Source organism: Mytilus trossulus, chromosome 7, assembly GCF_036588685.1.
Source record: "Mytilus trossulus isolate FHL-02 chromosome 7, PNRI_Mtr1.1.1.hap1, whole genome shotgun sequence".
Classification (NCBI taxonomy): domain Eukaryota; kingdom Metazoa; phylum Mollusca; class Bivalvia; order Mytilida; family Mytilidae; genus Mytilus; species Mytilus trossulus.
Window position 1 is genome coordinate 61,667,096 of NC_086379.1, and position 16,496 is coordinate 61,683,591.

The following is a 16,496-nucleotide window of genomic DNA, read 5'->3' on the forward strand; positions in this document are numbered from 1 at the left end:
AGAAAATATATAAAAAATTAGTCTTAAAATGATGATATTTTAATTTTTTTATACATAGATTTATCTTCAAAAACTAAAATAGACACGCATGCGCAACATCTTGTAAACAGCGTCTGTGACAACAAACGAAATGGAAACCGCCACGGTACTGTTCTTCTTTCTTTGACACTGATACGGAAAAATCGGCGGAAGATTACAAATTTCAAGCGAAAAAAATATGTTGGCTAGGTTGAGAAGAATGAGGATGTATTTGATGGCAAGAAACAACTTATTATTGATGAATAGACGTTCAAATTTACAACCGGCAGAAAGGAGGATATGGAGCAAACCCCGTTCATGGAATTGGTGGGACTGTATAGTTCCAGGTTTTACTGATGAAGAATGGATCCAAAACTTTAGAACCAACAAAGAAACATTTGATTTAGCAAGAGACACGTATATAGGTCCCTGATATAGATAATAATACTTAATGGCATACACAGGCCTAAAATATTGTGTAACAAAACCCGACTATATATTTTTGTCAAGGTTTCTTGATGAAAAAAGCACAGTATATATATTGTCATAAAACTTCTTTACACATTTTTACCAGTGAGAGCTTTACAAGATGGAGATACACATTTCTTTATTTATAATATGTAAACAGGGACCTAATAATATGTATTATTAGATCCCTGATATACCCAAAATTTAACAAAATTTGCAAAGATTTTTGTGACCAAAATAACATTGTATATTCTCCTTACAATACACTAATCAGTTTTCGACAACAGAAATGTAACAAAGATATACTTTCGGTTGTAGAAAAATGTAACATGTAAAAGTAAGAATGAAATCGGTGATGAAAGGAACACATTCGATTTGGATGCGAGTAGTGTATTCCATCATACTGATCTATTATACTGAGCATTTTTTATATAAAAAAATGTGACTAAGCTAAACTCATTTATTCGCTATATATTTTTTCTGAACAAACGCACGAATACTGTACGCTTCCTTAATTAATTTTCGCTGTGTTACATGCAGATTAATGGGAATAAAATATCAGTGGAATATGCTACATGTACAACCTTATTGTTTTATAATACTTACGTCTGCAATCAGTTTAATGGTTGCTGGTACCATTGTCACAGAACATGTAGAAGAACTGCTAGTGGATGGCACCATCTTCATCTTCCGGCTCACTGCATTCAACAGAAGAGTTTTTTTTCTCGAGCTATGGTTTTCAGAGGAGTCCTTAACTTTCGGTGGGGTTACTGCCGGGCGGGGCGCCCTCCTGAAATGTCCTCAAGTTCATCATAATATCTACAAGTTGTTCTGCCATTTCCACTCAATTTGTTGCTGTTCTTTGCAATAAAGTAACTTCTTTTTAAGAGTTTTAATTCTCCGTCTACATTCCGGTGCCGTACGAAGATACCCAAGCCACCCATTGTTGTTATAATTGAAGAAAATACATAAGTGTTTCTTGTTTCTCTGGTCACTCCAGGTTAGACCTCTCTTTTTCGGCATCCATGTCTATATTCTGTATTTGCAATGACAGACGACAGAAAACGTCACGTAACGCTATGACAACAACCCCACATCAACTTCACTTTGTGTTTTCACTAGAATGTGGGGTGACTAATCCGGGTATGCCCCACATTAACTCCACCTCAGATGAGGGGTAATTTTAATCCGGGTTCGCCCCATTTTAATGTCTTCACACTATTGGAATTAAATCCGGATCAATTAAATCGGGTCGAACCTGGTTTAAAAATGCATTGTGTGAACGGGGTATAGATGTTGTTGGAAAGAAAAATCCGTTTATAAAATAATAGGATCAAAAACAAATTGTTGTCCATGTTTGATGTGTTTATCCACCAGCCCAGTAGTCAACACTTCGATGTTAACACGAATATCAATAAATTGTGGTCAGTTTTATAAATTTCCTGTTTACAAAACTTGGAATTTTTCGAAAACACTAAGGATTTTCTTGTCCAAGGCATAGATTACCCTAGCCGTATTTGGTACAACTTTTTGGAATTTTAGATCATCAATGCTCTTCAACTTTGTACTTGTTTGGCTTTATAAATATTTTGATTTGAGCGTCACTGATGAGTCTTATGTAGACGAAACGCGCGCGCGTCTGGCGTACTAAATTATAATCCTGGTACCTTTGATAACTAGTATCATTTGATTTTGCGATTTTATTAGGGACGTTCTGTTTTGAAATTTCCTTGGAGTTTAGTAGTTTAGTCTATGTCTCTATGTTTATGCTTTGATTTAACCATGAATATTTTGCAAGAAATTTCTCTATATCACTCTGCTTACTTACTTCCAATTTTATATATTTACTACTTGTTTTACTGGGTGAAGATGGTAGGTGTAGCATTGTGGTATGCAATAATGACATATGCTGTCCTGATAAAAAAAATATTTGACCACATGTTACATTTTTAATTTCATAGTTTGTCAAGGTATACAAGATTATACTTGTGTAGCAATGTATGAAATGTTCTTGCCATTTTTAAGGATGGTCATTAAAGCACATTTGGATTATCTTTCCGAAATGTTTTGGACAATAAGTAATAATATAAAAAAAAGAATTAAAAATGCCTCTGTACAGTGTTCATCAGATGCAGATGTTCTGTTTAATACAAAGCTGTCTGAAACAACTTTTACAAGACTCCGTAATGTACTATTGGAAGGGACAAAATCAAATTTTCCAACGAGATGTTCTATTTCCTTCAAAATGGTGGCCATTTTCAAGATAACCACCAATATGGATTAAAAAATATAATTTCAATATATGAGAAATCTATTTAGGTCCAAGAGTACCTTTTCTTTTATACATGAGCAAAATACTATATTTTAACAATTAATATTAACGGATAGACACATCTGCCTCCGCCTCATTTTTAGGAACAAAAAGTAAAATCACAAAAATACTGAACTCAAGAGGAAAATTAATTCAGAAAGTCCATAATCACATGGCAAAATCAAATAACAAAACGCATCAAAAACGAATGGACAAGAACTGTCATATTCCTGACTTGGTACAGGCATTTTCAAATGTAGAAAATGGTGGATTAAACCTGGTTCTATAGCGCTTACCTTCTCACTTTAATAACAGTCTCATCAAATTCCGTTATATTTACATGATGCGTTAAATAAACAGTCACAATTAAGAAAACAGTCAAAATATGGGTACATCAGTCATCATCGTATAACAATTTTAAAAGGGACAATTTAACAGAACACAAAAACATCTTCACTTCTCACTTTAATAACAGTCTCATCAAATTCACTTATATTTACATGATGCGTTAAATAAACAGTCACAATTAAGAAAACAGTCAAAATATGGGTACATCAGTCATCATCGTATAACAATTTTAAAAGGGGCAATTTAACAGAACACAAAAACATCTTCATCTACGAACACATTGATTGATTTGAGTGTCTGACGTCAGAATTTTTTTTATTCATCACATAAATTTGTCGTTCAATGTGCATACAAACAGTTTTAAAATTTACATAGGCAATGTAAGCATACAGGGTTTAAAAATCAAAAGTTTGTAAGAATAAATTACAGATATAGACCGAGATTCAAACTAGTCCAAAAGTTATGGGTAGAATTTATGAGAATCCAAAAATGGTTAATTCCACAACGGGATTGAATGATTTTGACGTTTGTGGTTCAACGTATATAGTACATGTAATTCATAATGACATATAATAGACCAATATAATACTGACGGGATATTTTAAAGTACAGAGTCACGTAATAAGAACAAAAGAAATACAAAGAGTCGCATATACTAAACAAACCACCAAAAAATGAAAGCCAATACAAACACATTGACGAGATGTATAAGTACCGAGCCACGTCAAACGGATACGGTATCACATAAAACCATCAAACAGTAAAAGTAATATTAATAATAGAACAAAGACAAATGAAAGAACAATAAAACATGTTGTTAAGATGACAAACAACATCAGTACGCAGAATCTATACATCAAGACCATCGTGTATTATTTGAGAAGTTGATACGGAATTTTGGTCTTGGTACCTTCCGATGAACTTTTTTTTAAAAAGGACGAGACGTTCTTTGACATACCCCTGGTTCATCAACTTTCTACTCAGACACTGATGACGTTTTACAAAGTCTGAGTAGGAGCTGCAAGCTCTAGAATATCGAATAAGTTGGGAAATGTATATCCCATATGCAGGTGAAGTTGGTATATTGCTTCTATGGTGGGGGAAATTTATAATTTCAAAATTAAAATCGTCTCGTTTGTTATAGATTCTGGTCCTGAGATGACTGTGTACGTCAAATTCGAGATATAGGTCTAAAAATGAGGCGGAGGAAGCTGTCTGTTGTTTCTTTAATCACTAGTTCTGTGGGATATATCAATGGAACCCAATCAGAAAAGTTCGGATTGTTCATGGAAAGAACATCATCAATATATCTGAAAGTGAAATTAAATAAACTGGCTTCTTTGATCCTCTTGTTTTTGACGTGTCTGGAGGAACTCCGATTCATATGAAAGTAAGAAGAGGCGCACATTTTGGCAGTATATATCATCACTTAACGTCCGTCGTCTTCGTCTGTTAACTTTTACAAAAAATATGTACATTTTAAATAAACTCATCAGAGATACCAGGACTAAATATTGTATATACACCAGACGCGCGTTTCGTTTACAAAAGACTCATCAGTGACGCTCGAATCCAAAAAAGTTAAAAGGTTCAAATAAAGTACGCAGTTGAAGACCAAAATTCCTAAAAGTTTTGCAAAATACATCTAAGGTAATCTACTCCTGAGGTAGAAAAGCCCTAGTAATTCAAAAAATTCAAATTTTGTAAACAGCAAACATTTTCTATTGTTTTGAAAACAACAATACATGGGGATGATATGACAAGGGTAGAAATGCTCAGACTGTTTAGCTCAACCAATTGCCAAAATATGTCAAAATTGGCAGATGACTTGTGGAGTAATTGGCCTTCAATGACAAATACTACTGTTTTTTCTATATTTTTGCCTATGATTTTGAAACTATAAAAGATATAAACTTTTTAAAATTGCTTAAGAGGAAAAGTGATCAGCAAGACAAACTTAACTTATTTTTCCGACATAGTTAGTAGACTGTTACTCTTTTGAGGAGTGATTGCCCTCAACTTGTTTGTATGCCCCACCTACGATAGTAGAGGGGCATTATGTTTTTTGGTCTGTCCTGCTTCAGGTTCAAGTTTTTGGTCAAGGTAGTTTTGTTGAAGTTGAAGTCCTATCGACTTCAAACTTTGTACACATGTTCCCTATGATATGATCTTTCTAATTTTAATGCCAAATTAGAGATTCTACCCCAATTTCACGGTCCACTGAACATAGACACGAACATTCTTGTTTTTATACTCTTTTGAGCAAAAAGTGAACGAAGATGGAGAAAATGGACAGACTGGATGATCAGCTATACAAAGTAGAATCACAGAAAGACTGAACTCCGAGAAAATTCAAAACGAAAAGTCCCTTAATCAAATGACAATATTAAAAGCTCCAACGAATGGACAACACATGTCATATTTATGACTTGGTACAGTCATTTGCTTATGTAGAAAATCGTGGATTAAAGCTGGCTTCATAGCTAGCTAGACCTTTCACTTGTATGACAGTCGCAAATCCATTATACTGACAAATATTTGTGAACAAAATTAAGACAATATTTGTGAACAAAATTAAGACATTATTTGTAAAATTGTCGAAATAAAATTAAATATATATTTTCGGAGTTCTATGATTCTACTTTGTATGACAGACCATTCAGTCTGTTGTTAGTTTCTCCATCTTGTTCAGCTTTTTGCTCAACAGGGTAAACAAATCATCTGAGCTTCACTGGTTAGTCTGTGTGGACGAAACGCGCGTCTGGTGTATTTAATTTTAAACCTTGTACTTTTTGTTTCCTATTATTCGTGCGTTTCTTTGTCATATATGTTCTCCCATTTATTTGTATTGTAGTACTGTCATGTAATGTTATATTTAACATAGTCATAAAAAGCGGGAGGGTTGGCATGCCACAAAACAAGGTTAAACCTACCATTTTTTTTCTTAAAATGTCCTGTGCCAAGTTAGGAAAATGGCCATATTCACTCTATATTTCGTTACGTTTTAATGTTGTGTCGTAATTCTCTAATATTTGATGTGTTACCCACAGTTTTAGTTTGTAACCGGATTTGATTCTTTCTCTCAATCGATTTATGTATTTCGAATAGCGGTATACGACTGTTGCCTGATAATCTTTTAAATCACTATAAAAAATCGGACAAATATAAGAAATAAAAATACTCAAGGCATCTAGACAAAGCCATTTAGCAAAATAAGACATGAATTCAAAAAGTTAACGTGTCACAATAACGGAATGTAAAAGGACAGAGCCACATGATATGTTACAAAGATACACAAAAAAGCATCTAGACAAAGCATATTGGTAAAAATGAAGAAGAAAAAACAGAATACAATAATTATCATAGAACAATAACGGGACGTTTAAGTACAGAGCAACATGAAATGGATATCACCAAAACAGTAAAAAATGTATACCACTGCTGGTGGAGATTTATTTTCCCGAGGGTATCACAGGCCTAGTAGTCGGCACTTTTTGTGCTGACATGAATTGTCATTGATATTGTTATATTTAAAAATTTACTGTTTACAAATTTTAGAATTATTTGAAATACTAAGGCTTTTCTACCTCAGGCATAGATTACCTTAGCTGTATTTGGTAAAACTTTTAGGAATTTTGGTCCTCAATGCTCGTCAACTTCGTACTTTATTCGGCTTTTTTAACTTTTTTGGATTCGAGCGTCACTGATGAGTCTTTTGTAGACGAAACGAGCGTCTGGCGTATACTAAATTTATTTCTGGTATCTATGAGTATATTTATAAAGACAAATTTAAGCATACTTAAACATGTTTAACCCCGCCGCATTTTTGCGCCTGTCCCAAGTCAGGAGCCTCTGGCCTTTGTTAGTCTTGTATTATTTTAATTTTAGTTTCTTGTGTACAATTTGGAAATTAGTATGGCGTTCATTATCACTTAACTAGTATATATTTGTTTAGGGCCAGCTGAAGGACGCCTCCGGGTGCGGGAATTTCTCGCTACATTGAAGACCTGTTGGTGACCTTCTGCTGTTGTTTTTTTATTTGGTCGGGTTGTTGTCTCTTTGACACATTCCCCATTTCCATTCTCAATTTTATTAAACACGTTATAAAGATAATACAACGTTAGTACCTAGAATCTATACTTCAAGACCATCGTGTAAGGCAGCTTCCATTTGATTTTCGGGGTAGGGGGGTGGGGGGGCGGCTATGTTTTTGTTCTTCTGGAGGTGGGGGCGGCTATGTTTTTTTTTCTGGACAAACAATTAATTTTTTTCACAACACGAAAATATTTTTTTTTATTCAGAATCAAAAACAAATTATTTTTTTCTTCAAAAACTGGAAACAAATTTTTTTCTCCCAAAAAAACCCGATAGCCAATCCCAGAAAATCAAATGGTTGCTGCCTTATATATGCGTATTTATGATACGGCACATTTATCGTTCGACCTAGGTTCCTTCCGATGATTTATTTTTGTTGAAAAAAAGAAGAGACGTTCTTTGACATACCCCTGATAAAATAAAAATAAATCGTGCGTCTGTCTGGCGTATACAATTATAATCCTGGTACCTTTATTTAACACCACTGGCTCGATATCACTGATGGTGGCCGTTTCGTCCCGGAGGGTATTACCAGCTCGGTGTTGACATGAATATCAATTTTATGGTAATTTTGATAAATTTCCTGTATACAAAACTTTGAATTTTTCAAAAAACTAAGTATTTTCTTATCCCAGAAGTAGATTAGCCGCATTTTGCACAAAAAAACAAGTTTAGAATTACATGTACTGGTCGAGGACCAGTTACCGTCATTTTTTGTCAGTATATTTCATTTACCTTCTTAACGTGAGCACATAAATCTATCCTTTGACAAGGAAAGTGGTTACCAAAAATACTTTGCATATTTTTACACTATTTATATTATCCACTTGCTGCGGGGGTATCATCAGTGAGCAGTAGCTCGCAGTTTCACTTGTTTGTACTTTAAATTGTTTAAAAGAAACTTATTTCACAAAAAAAATTGTCACCTTAATGTACCCCTCATGCATGTCTTACATTTAAAGGGATATTTAAAAACATTGTCATGGAGGGTCATCTAACAGGTTGTCCTCAACCTGATTATGGTGCAATGTACATGTATTGCCTCCCTCTTGTTAAATATATTGGCTTTTATAATGATAAGCTCAATAGTTGGTCATACAATGTACATATGCTGCAGTTTAAAGTAAGATGTACTTGTACTACTAGACTTCTTGACCTTGTGATGTATTGACCTATGTACATGTATGCATGTAATACTGTAATCAAATTTGCATATTCATGTACTAGACTCTTTGACATTGCTCTTGTGATTTATTGACATACAAATTACATGTACATGTGTATGTTATCTGGTTTTTATGTTTAATACCTTAATACATGTACATCTATTCTATACTATTTATGTTATTGTAGCTGTGTAGTTCATCTGTGTCTGCAATATTATACATGTACATTTAATTTTGTCAGATGTGTACGTCTTCCTGAAGGGATGCAACTAACCACAGCTGAAAGTTATATATGAATATGCTATGATTTTAATTAGATATGTCTGTCTAGCAGGGTTCTTAGTCTTGAATGCACAATGTTTTTGTTAGATATAGGTAGCTGTCAGTTATCTGCGAGTACTCTCGGATCTGTACCTAGTGTCTTTTTCTTGTCAGATAAAATGTACAAGTACCCGGCCATGACCAAAAACGTCCACCTGTATTTTTGTGCATCTGATGAGTTGAGCCTTTTTCAACTGATTTTTATAGTTGTTTCTAATGCTGTACTGTTGTACCACTGTCCCAGCTTAGGGGAGGGTTTGGATCCTGCTATCATGTTTACCCTTGCCATATTATGGATGTGTGTGTCTGTCTCAAGTCAAAAGCCTGTAATTCAGTGGTTGTCTTTTTATATGTGTTACATATTTGTTTTTCATTCGTTTTTTTGTACCCAAGTTAGGCTGTTGGTGACATTCAGGGTCTTCTATAGAAGACTATGTGGTATGGGCTTTGCTCATTGCTGAAGGCTGTACATTGACCTAGAGTATCATTTTCATCTCTTGTAGAGATTTGTCTTGATATTGGCAATCATACCACATCTTTCTTTTTTTTATTCATCTGAATGTTTTTTTAGGGTCCCTAAAAGGATGAAGAATCTTCTAAATTTGAACTTGTGCAAATGTAAATATGTAGATAGACAACTACCATAAAACCAACAGATGAGTATATAACGAAATCTACAATATAATATTACATATTAAGGCATAAATCTTAATATACCTTATACATGTATTGACTGTGTTTGAAAAATTCACTGTTTTAGTAATTATTCTGCTCATTTTGGAGGTCGTGATTGGCAAATAAACAAATATTTAAATTTGTATTTATGTGATTTTGGCATAATAAAACAAAGTCAATGTTCAATTTCTGCTACTGTAAACACAATTTGTTTAATCTGAGTTTGCTAGTAGACTGAAGGTTAAATACACATGTCTGCTATATCATGTACAATTATTCATTAAGCTGCTACCCAACACCTGACTAAAATTAACTTGGCTCGTTCAATTTTCACAAAATTTTTACAAAATATTTACTTTGACCCTTTGAAAAGAATACAAAAATTTCAAAAAACTTGAACCAATTGATTTCTGGGAAGAAATGGTTGAATATATTTCAGTTTGACAAACACTAGTTCGATCATTGAAAAGCTTAAAATTTCCTGAACAGTATAACATGATTAAAATGATTAACTGATTTTACAGAGTTATCCCCGGTATTTAAGGTACTACCTTAAATGAACAAAATATTATGTATATATCATTCAGACATTTTTCGATGTGAATACTATATAGCCTGACAACTGTCCATATCTTTTCAGATGATTAAAATGTTTATAAAAAGCTTTTATTAAAGTTTAAGATTATTGAAAATATCAATTTAATTATGATTCATAACATCTTCAAAAATCATTTGCTGATCTTTTACTTAAATATTGGTACATATAGTGTAAGATAATATTGTATACGTTATGCATGCATATCAAAACTTGTTATTTGTCATTACATTTGCTTTCGGATCTTTCAAAAACCACATATACTTCATTTTTTTTTTGGATTAGAATATAAATGAATTACCAATGAGTTGAATAACAGAATAATTTTGCAAATTATTATCTTTCATTAAATGATTTTGTGAACCCAGATTATTGGTCAAAACTTTTTGTCTCTACCACTTCCTAATTATTTCTTTCAGAAACAATATGAAGACGTGCAAAAAAGGAAATCTAAATCTTAAACCTTATATGCCTTAATACCCAGAAAACTTTTAACTTTCTGCAGCTTACAATATACAGGTAATTATAATAAGTCTTTTACAGAAGATAATTGTATTATCGAATTAAAATCAATATTGCAGCAATAAGTTATGAACAGTATTAGATCTATATCAATATAATGCAATTTCGATCCAAAAAAAAATTAAAATAAATTTCACAGTTCTTCAAATTATAGTCTGGAGAGATTTTAATTATATATTCCTTATTCTTCCATTGTCTCTATAATCTCCATATCGCTATCAAATTGTAAAAATTCTTCCCTTATTAAAGGGGTCTTTACTCTGGAACTTCTTCTATTTTCTACCATGTCTACAGATGATTTAGTACATGTAGCATACTGGTGGAATTCATTAGTGATTTGTTGGTTACATTGCTGCATATTTCTTTTTTCGTCCTTCTTCTGTCTCTTCCTCTCTCTTTCCTCTTCGGTGTCTCTTATTTCTCTGTCTCTTTTCTTTCTTTCTTTGCTTCCTTTAAAACTTCAGCTTCTTCCTTTTTTCTAGCACTTTCTGTTTTTCTTCTGCCAACTTTACTGCCTCATCACGCTTTGACTGTAGTTTTTGAAGCATTTCATCCCCTGTTATTACCCTGGCTTCTGTTATGATTTTACTAGAAGTTTTTTTTGCTACAGATGGATTTGCTGGAGGTAACAGTACATCTGCTAAACTTCTTGGAATTAAGTTTTTTGTTACAAGCGGATTTTCAGTTGGTACATGTATGCTCATCTCTATTTCTTTAACATAGGAGATAGTGTTGCCACAACAGTGACAAAGAATTGTTGATTCCTGGAGATCTGTAAAAGAAAAAACTCAAGGTACAAAAATGTAGAATTTAACAAAAGATTAAATAACTCAGAAGTTAATGGGCAAGCAAGAATAACACTATCAAAACTATTTATTTGTTGCTGTGTTACATTTTTTTGTTTAATTAATTTTTTGTATATTAACACATACGATACATACACCTTTAATTAGCCTAATTACCGGATTTGTTATCACATAAGCAACATGACTGGTGCCACATGTGGAACAGGATCTGCTTACCCTTTGGGAGCACCTGAGATCACCCCTAGTATTTGGTTGGGTTCATGTTAGTTTTTTTCCTTTTTAGCCATGTCAGTTGGTTTTAGATTTATGAGTTTGTCTGTCCCTTGGGTATATTTTGTCCCCTCTTTTTTAAATGGCTATTTAATCCAATCTGGAAAAACAGTCATTTATATAAATTCCTGTTTGGGTCGAGCCGCAGGTCCTCAGTAGTGAGCTGAGGGAGGAAAAACTTCAGAAAGCGATCATTAAGAAACTTTGATAGGGTATGATCCACTATTTCGAAATTGAAAATGAAGAAAAAGAATATTTTGTTTGAAATATGTGCGGTAGGTTAAACAGGTCTCATGAAAAAGCATCATGTATGTCGCAAGTTAGTTTCAACCATTTGTCAACTGGATGAAAAAGTTGTGTAATTTTAGAATGGAATGATTAGTGATTAGGTATATTTATAGCCTGTCCCAAGTCGAGAGCCTGTAATTGTTTGTTTATGTGTTATCCCTATTGGTCAATCAATTTCCCCCAAATTAAGTGAAGAGGTGGGTGTGGGGGTCAGTGAAAAAACTAGGTGAATTAAGTTTTTTATCCTACATTAAAATTTTGATGTCATCAATAAGTCACCATGGGAAACACAAACAAATGTCTTCGTTTAGAAAACCACTGAACATGCTGAATGGAATGAAACCAAGCATAGCATGAATGTTCTTAATGAGATAATGACTAGTAGTTATTACTTTTTAGCCAATCCAACTTCCAAGATGCCTAGATGGCCACCATGGTGGAGATTAAGTTTAACATAGGACCCTATGGGAAATACATACAAATTTCTTCTTTTAGAGAAACATTGAATGAAATGCAGTTATTTTTTTTTATACGAAACACAAAATTTAAGAAATGTTGGTATCACATCATCATTGAGAGAAAAGTAAAATCACAAAGATACTGAACTCAGAGGAAAATCCTATCAGGAAGTCCATAATCACATGTCAAAATCAAATGACAAAACACACCTAAAATGAATGGACAAGAACTTCCCACCTCTAAACAGTCGGCAATATTCTTGACTTTTTTTTCAAAACTACCTCCACCCTTTTTTATTCGAAAATATGCGTAATTTTCATCAAATTGGGAATTTTAGAATAAACGATGAATTTGACTGAAACCTCAATTTACAGACTTCATTTCAATAGTTAAACCCTGCTTTGAAATAAAACCTCTTTTTGTCAGTGATGATACATAACCGGACACTCAAATCTGCACCTACAGTAATTTTAGGCAAGAAAAAAAGTTTAAATGAGTGTTTGTCAGTTTGAATTCATGCACAATTAGTACTGAGACTGGACTGTTTGGGAAAAAAGTTGTTTTTGGGAATATTTTAAGCCATTTTTTTTCAAATTGGGATTTTCCTCCAGGGGAAAAGCCTTTTTCTCCATTAATATAAGGCAAACAATATCACTGCTTAACAATATGTATTCATGTATGGGATAAGGCCATAATAAATAATAGGTTTGTTTGCCCAAACGCTACCTACCCAGAAAAAAGCTGCCTACTCAAATTCTTTTATTGTCCTGATTTCAAGAAGTTTTTTTTTTAATCAAAAAGGCATGAAGACTAATAAACATCTGATATTTCAATTTCTTTTTGCCTACCTACCTACCCACTGTCTCGACCTTTGGGTAGGGTTTGGGCAAACCAAAATTTTTTTAAGTATGGCCTAAGGCCTTAATTAATATATTGTTTGTTTTTCCCAAATCCCGATTCTACAAAGCCAGTTGTGGGTAGGTACAATGTAGGTATGGAAATGATTTTATTTTTCCAAAAAGCTTTTAATATTATCGGACAATCCTGCAAGCCTGAAAATCAGAAATGAATAAAATAATATTCGATTTAGTTATGACAATAACATTTTATTATGAGTAACAGCACCATTTTTGCAAGGTTTGTCGGGATTTTGGAAACAAGCAATATTTTATTTCAGGCCTAATATAACAAATCAAATGAAATAAATAGTTTACCATTACTGGTGATTGTTGTTGTATCTACATCTGTAGTTTTTTTATTTGTCTTTTTAGATTTGTTGAAGTCGGCGGGCGCAAGTTGTGAATTTGGAATTATGGATCTGTCTACAGGAAACATTCCAGATTTCCTGAAAGACTCTTTGACCCTTGCTATTGTTGTAGTCTGGTCAATTGCAGTGCTGCAAATAAAAATGATACCCATTACTGAAGAAAAAAGTGTAAGTTTCATGTTCTTGTCAGTGTTTATATATGTTACAGAAATTAGATTATACAGTTCATGTGAAATTGAAGTTTGAAGTCTGCTGACAAAAAACTGAAAATCAGTACTAAGTATTTAACACCATTAACTTAAAAAATACTTGTTGAGGACAAATAAAAATATATATACTGCAGCTGTCCTATTTGAGCAGTCAAATTGCATTGACTGTATATTTATATGTCATATACAGTCCATGACCGTATATCACCTTGTTTATGAGGTTGACAATGCGTTTCCGTAGAGTTTTATTTATGTCGTCAATAAAACATACAGGTTTGGGAAATTTTACGTCGTTCGCTCCAAATTTAAAAATGATTGTTTTTACACTAAATACTTCATTTAAAACACTAATATGAGTTGCAGTATATAAAGGATAACCATACATTGTCTCGAAATATCAATTGGTTATTTGTACTCGGCTCGAAACAGGTAGAAATGCTCGGCACAGCCTCGCTTTCTACCTGTTTCTAAGCCTTGTACAAATAACATTGATATTTCGAGACAATGTATGGTTATTCTATGTTTGTGGTTCCAGTTACATACTTTAAAAAAATGAGGTCTCAAATAATTTTTTATTTATTTTTATTTTTGAATGTCAAAATCTGGAAAAAATTGTGTGTTTACCGAAATTGTTTCCAGTATTATACACACCCCAACCGGAAGTCCACCATTTTAGATATGTTTTGTTGTAAAATAAACAGTCATGATATATTTTTAGTTAATTTTGTTGCATTCTGTTATGAATTGTTACATTTTAGCCATATCAGATACTTGTGATGGAAATTCAGATGACAGAAATCTATGAATTTAATTATTTTAATTCCCAATCCTCAAAATTTGATTGCTTGAAAATTCAGTTGTACCAAAAAAATACATAAACATATAATCCAAGCATATGTACATGTAAATACCTTAATAAAGCAGGAAACTTGGCTTTGCCTATGGTGGCACACTTGTTCAGGTTTCCCAAGGTAACTGATAATTGGTTCACTTTTTCTTTAAGAGGTCCAAGGATGGCAACATCCAGTGGCTGCAGCAGATGAGTAGTGTGAGGTGGTAAACCAATAATGTGAATGTTGTTAGCTTTGGCCTTCTCTATCAGGTCAATACTGATATGGGAATCGTGGTTATCAAAAATCAGCAGTACTGGTCGTCTTGTTCCACAGAATGGTATGAAAACTTTGTCGAACCAGTTTTCAAACAACTCGGTATCCATGAACTCGGATTCAGAGGATCCATATAACCAGTTATCTGGAACACCATCCTTAAAGCTCCTATGAGGCAGGCAACCATCAAAAATCAGAAATGAAGGGAGGAAATGTCCATCCGCTGCTATGCACATGTGAACTGTAATGTGACCATGGACTAATACTTTCTGTTGGTAGCTGTGTGACCCTTTTAGTGTAAAAACTTTTTCCTTACTTTTTTCTTTACCACTGAAGCCAGACTCGTCACAGTTAAATATCTGGTTGGGTTTATTTGTTAATCCTAAAGAGTCGACTGTGTCCACTAGCAACTTGAAATATTGGTCAACTACAGTGACATTAGACATTCGTCTCCTGGCTTTGTCCTGCTGTTCTGGTAGTTTTTCCGACAATTCAGGGTGTCTGTTTAGAAGTTTGTTTACCCATTTGTTACTAGGACCTTTTTCCATATTGAATAAAGTTGATCTACCTGATTTCTCAATGATAGAAATTACGAATGCTTTTAACATTCTTCTTGTCAAAGGAAAACCTCTCTCTGCCATATACTTGACGTAGTTTATTAAAGATGTCTCTTCTTCATCTGTCAGCATCTTTGAAGGTCCATTCAAATGGTTGTCATACTTTCCATTGACATGGTCTGATATGGTTGTCCTTGGTACCCCATATTCTGTAGCTGCTTTAGAAATACTTAATTTGTTTGAATTTACTGCACCAATGGCCTTATCAAGGGACTCCTGCAGGTATTGCTTTTTTTGTGGCATCCTTAAAAGTAAAGATAAATACATTTGTATATCTTGATAAAAGGTCAATGAAGGCATTTATATATATGAAGATTTAATCTACAGAAAATTTCTAAGGACACAAGAAATATAATTGCCAATGAAAAAACTCTCCACCAAACCAGACTTTAATGATGCCTCTGCTGGTGGACGTTTCGTCCCCGAGGGTATCACCAGCCCGCACAACTTATTTGGAATTTTGGATCCTCAAAGCTCTTCAACTTTGTATTTGTTTGGGTTATAACTATTTTGATATGAGCGTCACTGATGAGTCTTATGTAGACGAAACGCGCGTCTGGCGTACTAAATTATAATCCTGGTACCTTTGATAACTATTTACACCACTGGGTCGATGCCTCTGCTGGTAGACGTTTCGTCCCCGAGGGTATCACCAGCCCAGTAGTCAGCACTTCGGTGTTGACATGAATATCAATTATGTGGTCATTTTTATAAATTTTCTGTTTACAAAACTTTTGAATTTTTCGAAAAACTAAGGATTTTCTTATCCCAGGCATAGATTACCTTAGCCGTATTTGGCACAACTTATTTGGAATTTTGGATCCTCAAAGCTCTTCAACTTTGTATTTGTTTGGGTTATAACTATTTTGATATGAGCGTCACTGATGAGTCTAATGTAGACGAAACGCGCGTCTGGCGTACTAAATTATAATCTGGTACCTTTGATAACTATTTA

General features: G+C 33.6%; 1 protein-coding gene across 1 annotated transcript; it reads right to left on the minus strand.

Annotated features, from left to right (window-relative positions):
* Positions 1-9,648: 9,648 nt before the first annotated feature.
* LOC134725482 (uncharacterized) lies at positions 9,649-15,793 on the minus strand. Its single transcript, XM_063589330.1, has 3 exons — positions 14,730-15,793; positions 13,557-13,738; positions 9,649-11,291 (listed from the first exon to the last, which is right to left on the minus strand). The coding sequence occupies exons 1-3, from the start codon at positions 15,782-15,784 to the stop codon at positions 10,972-10,974; spliced, it is 1,557 nt and encodes a 518-aa protein (XP_063445400.1). The 5' UTR covers positions 15,785-15,793; the 3' UTR covers positions 9,649-10,971.
* Between the last annotated feature and the right edge of the window lie 703 nt (positions 15,794-16,496).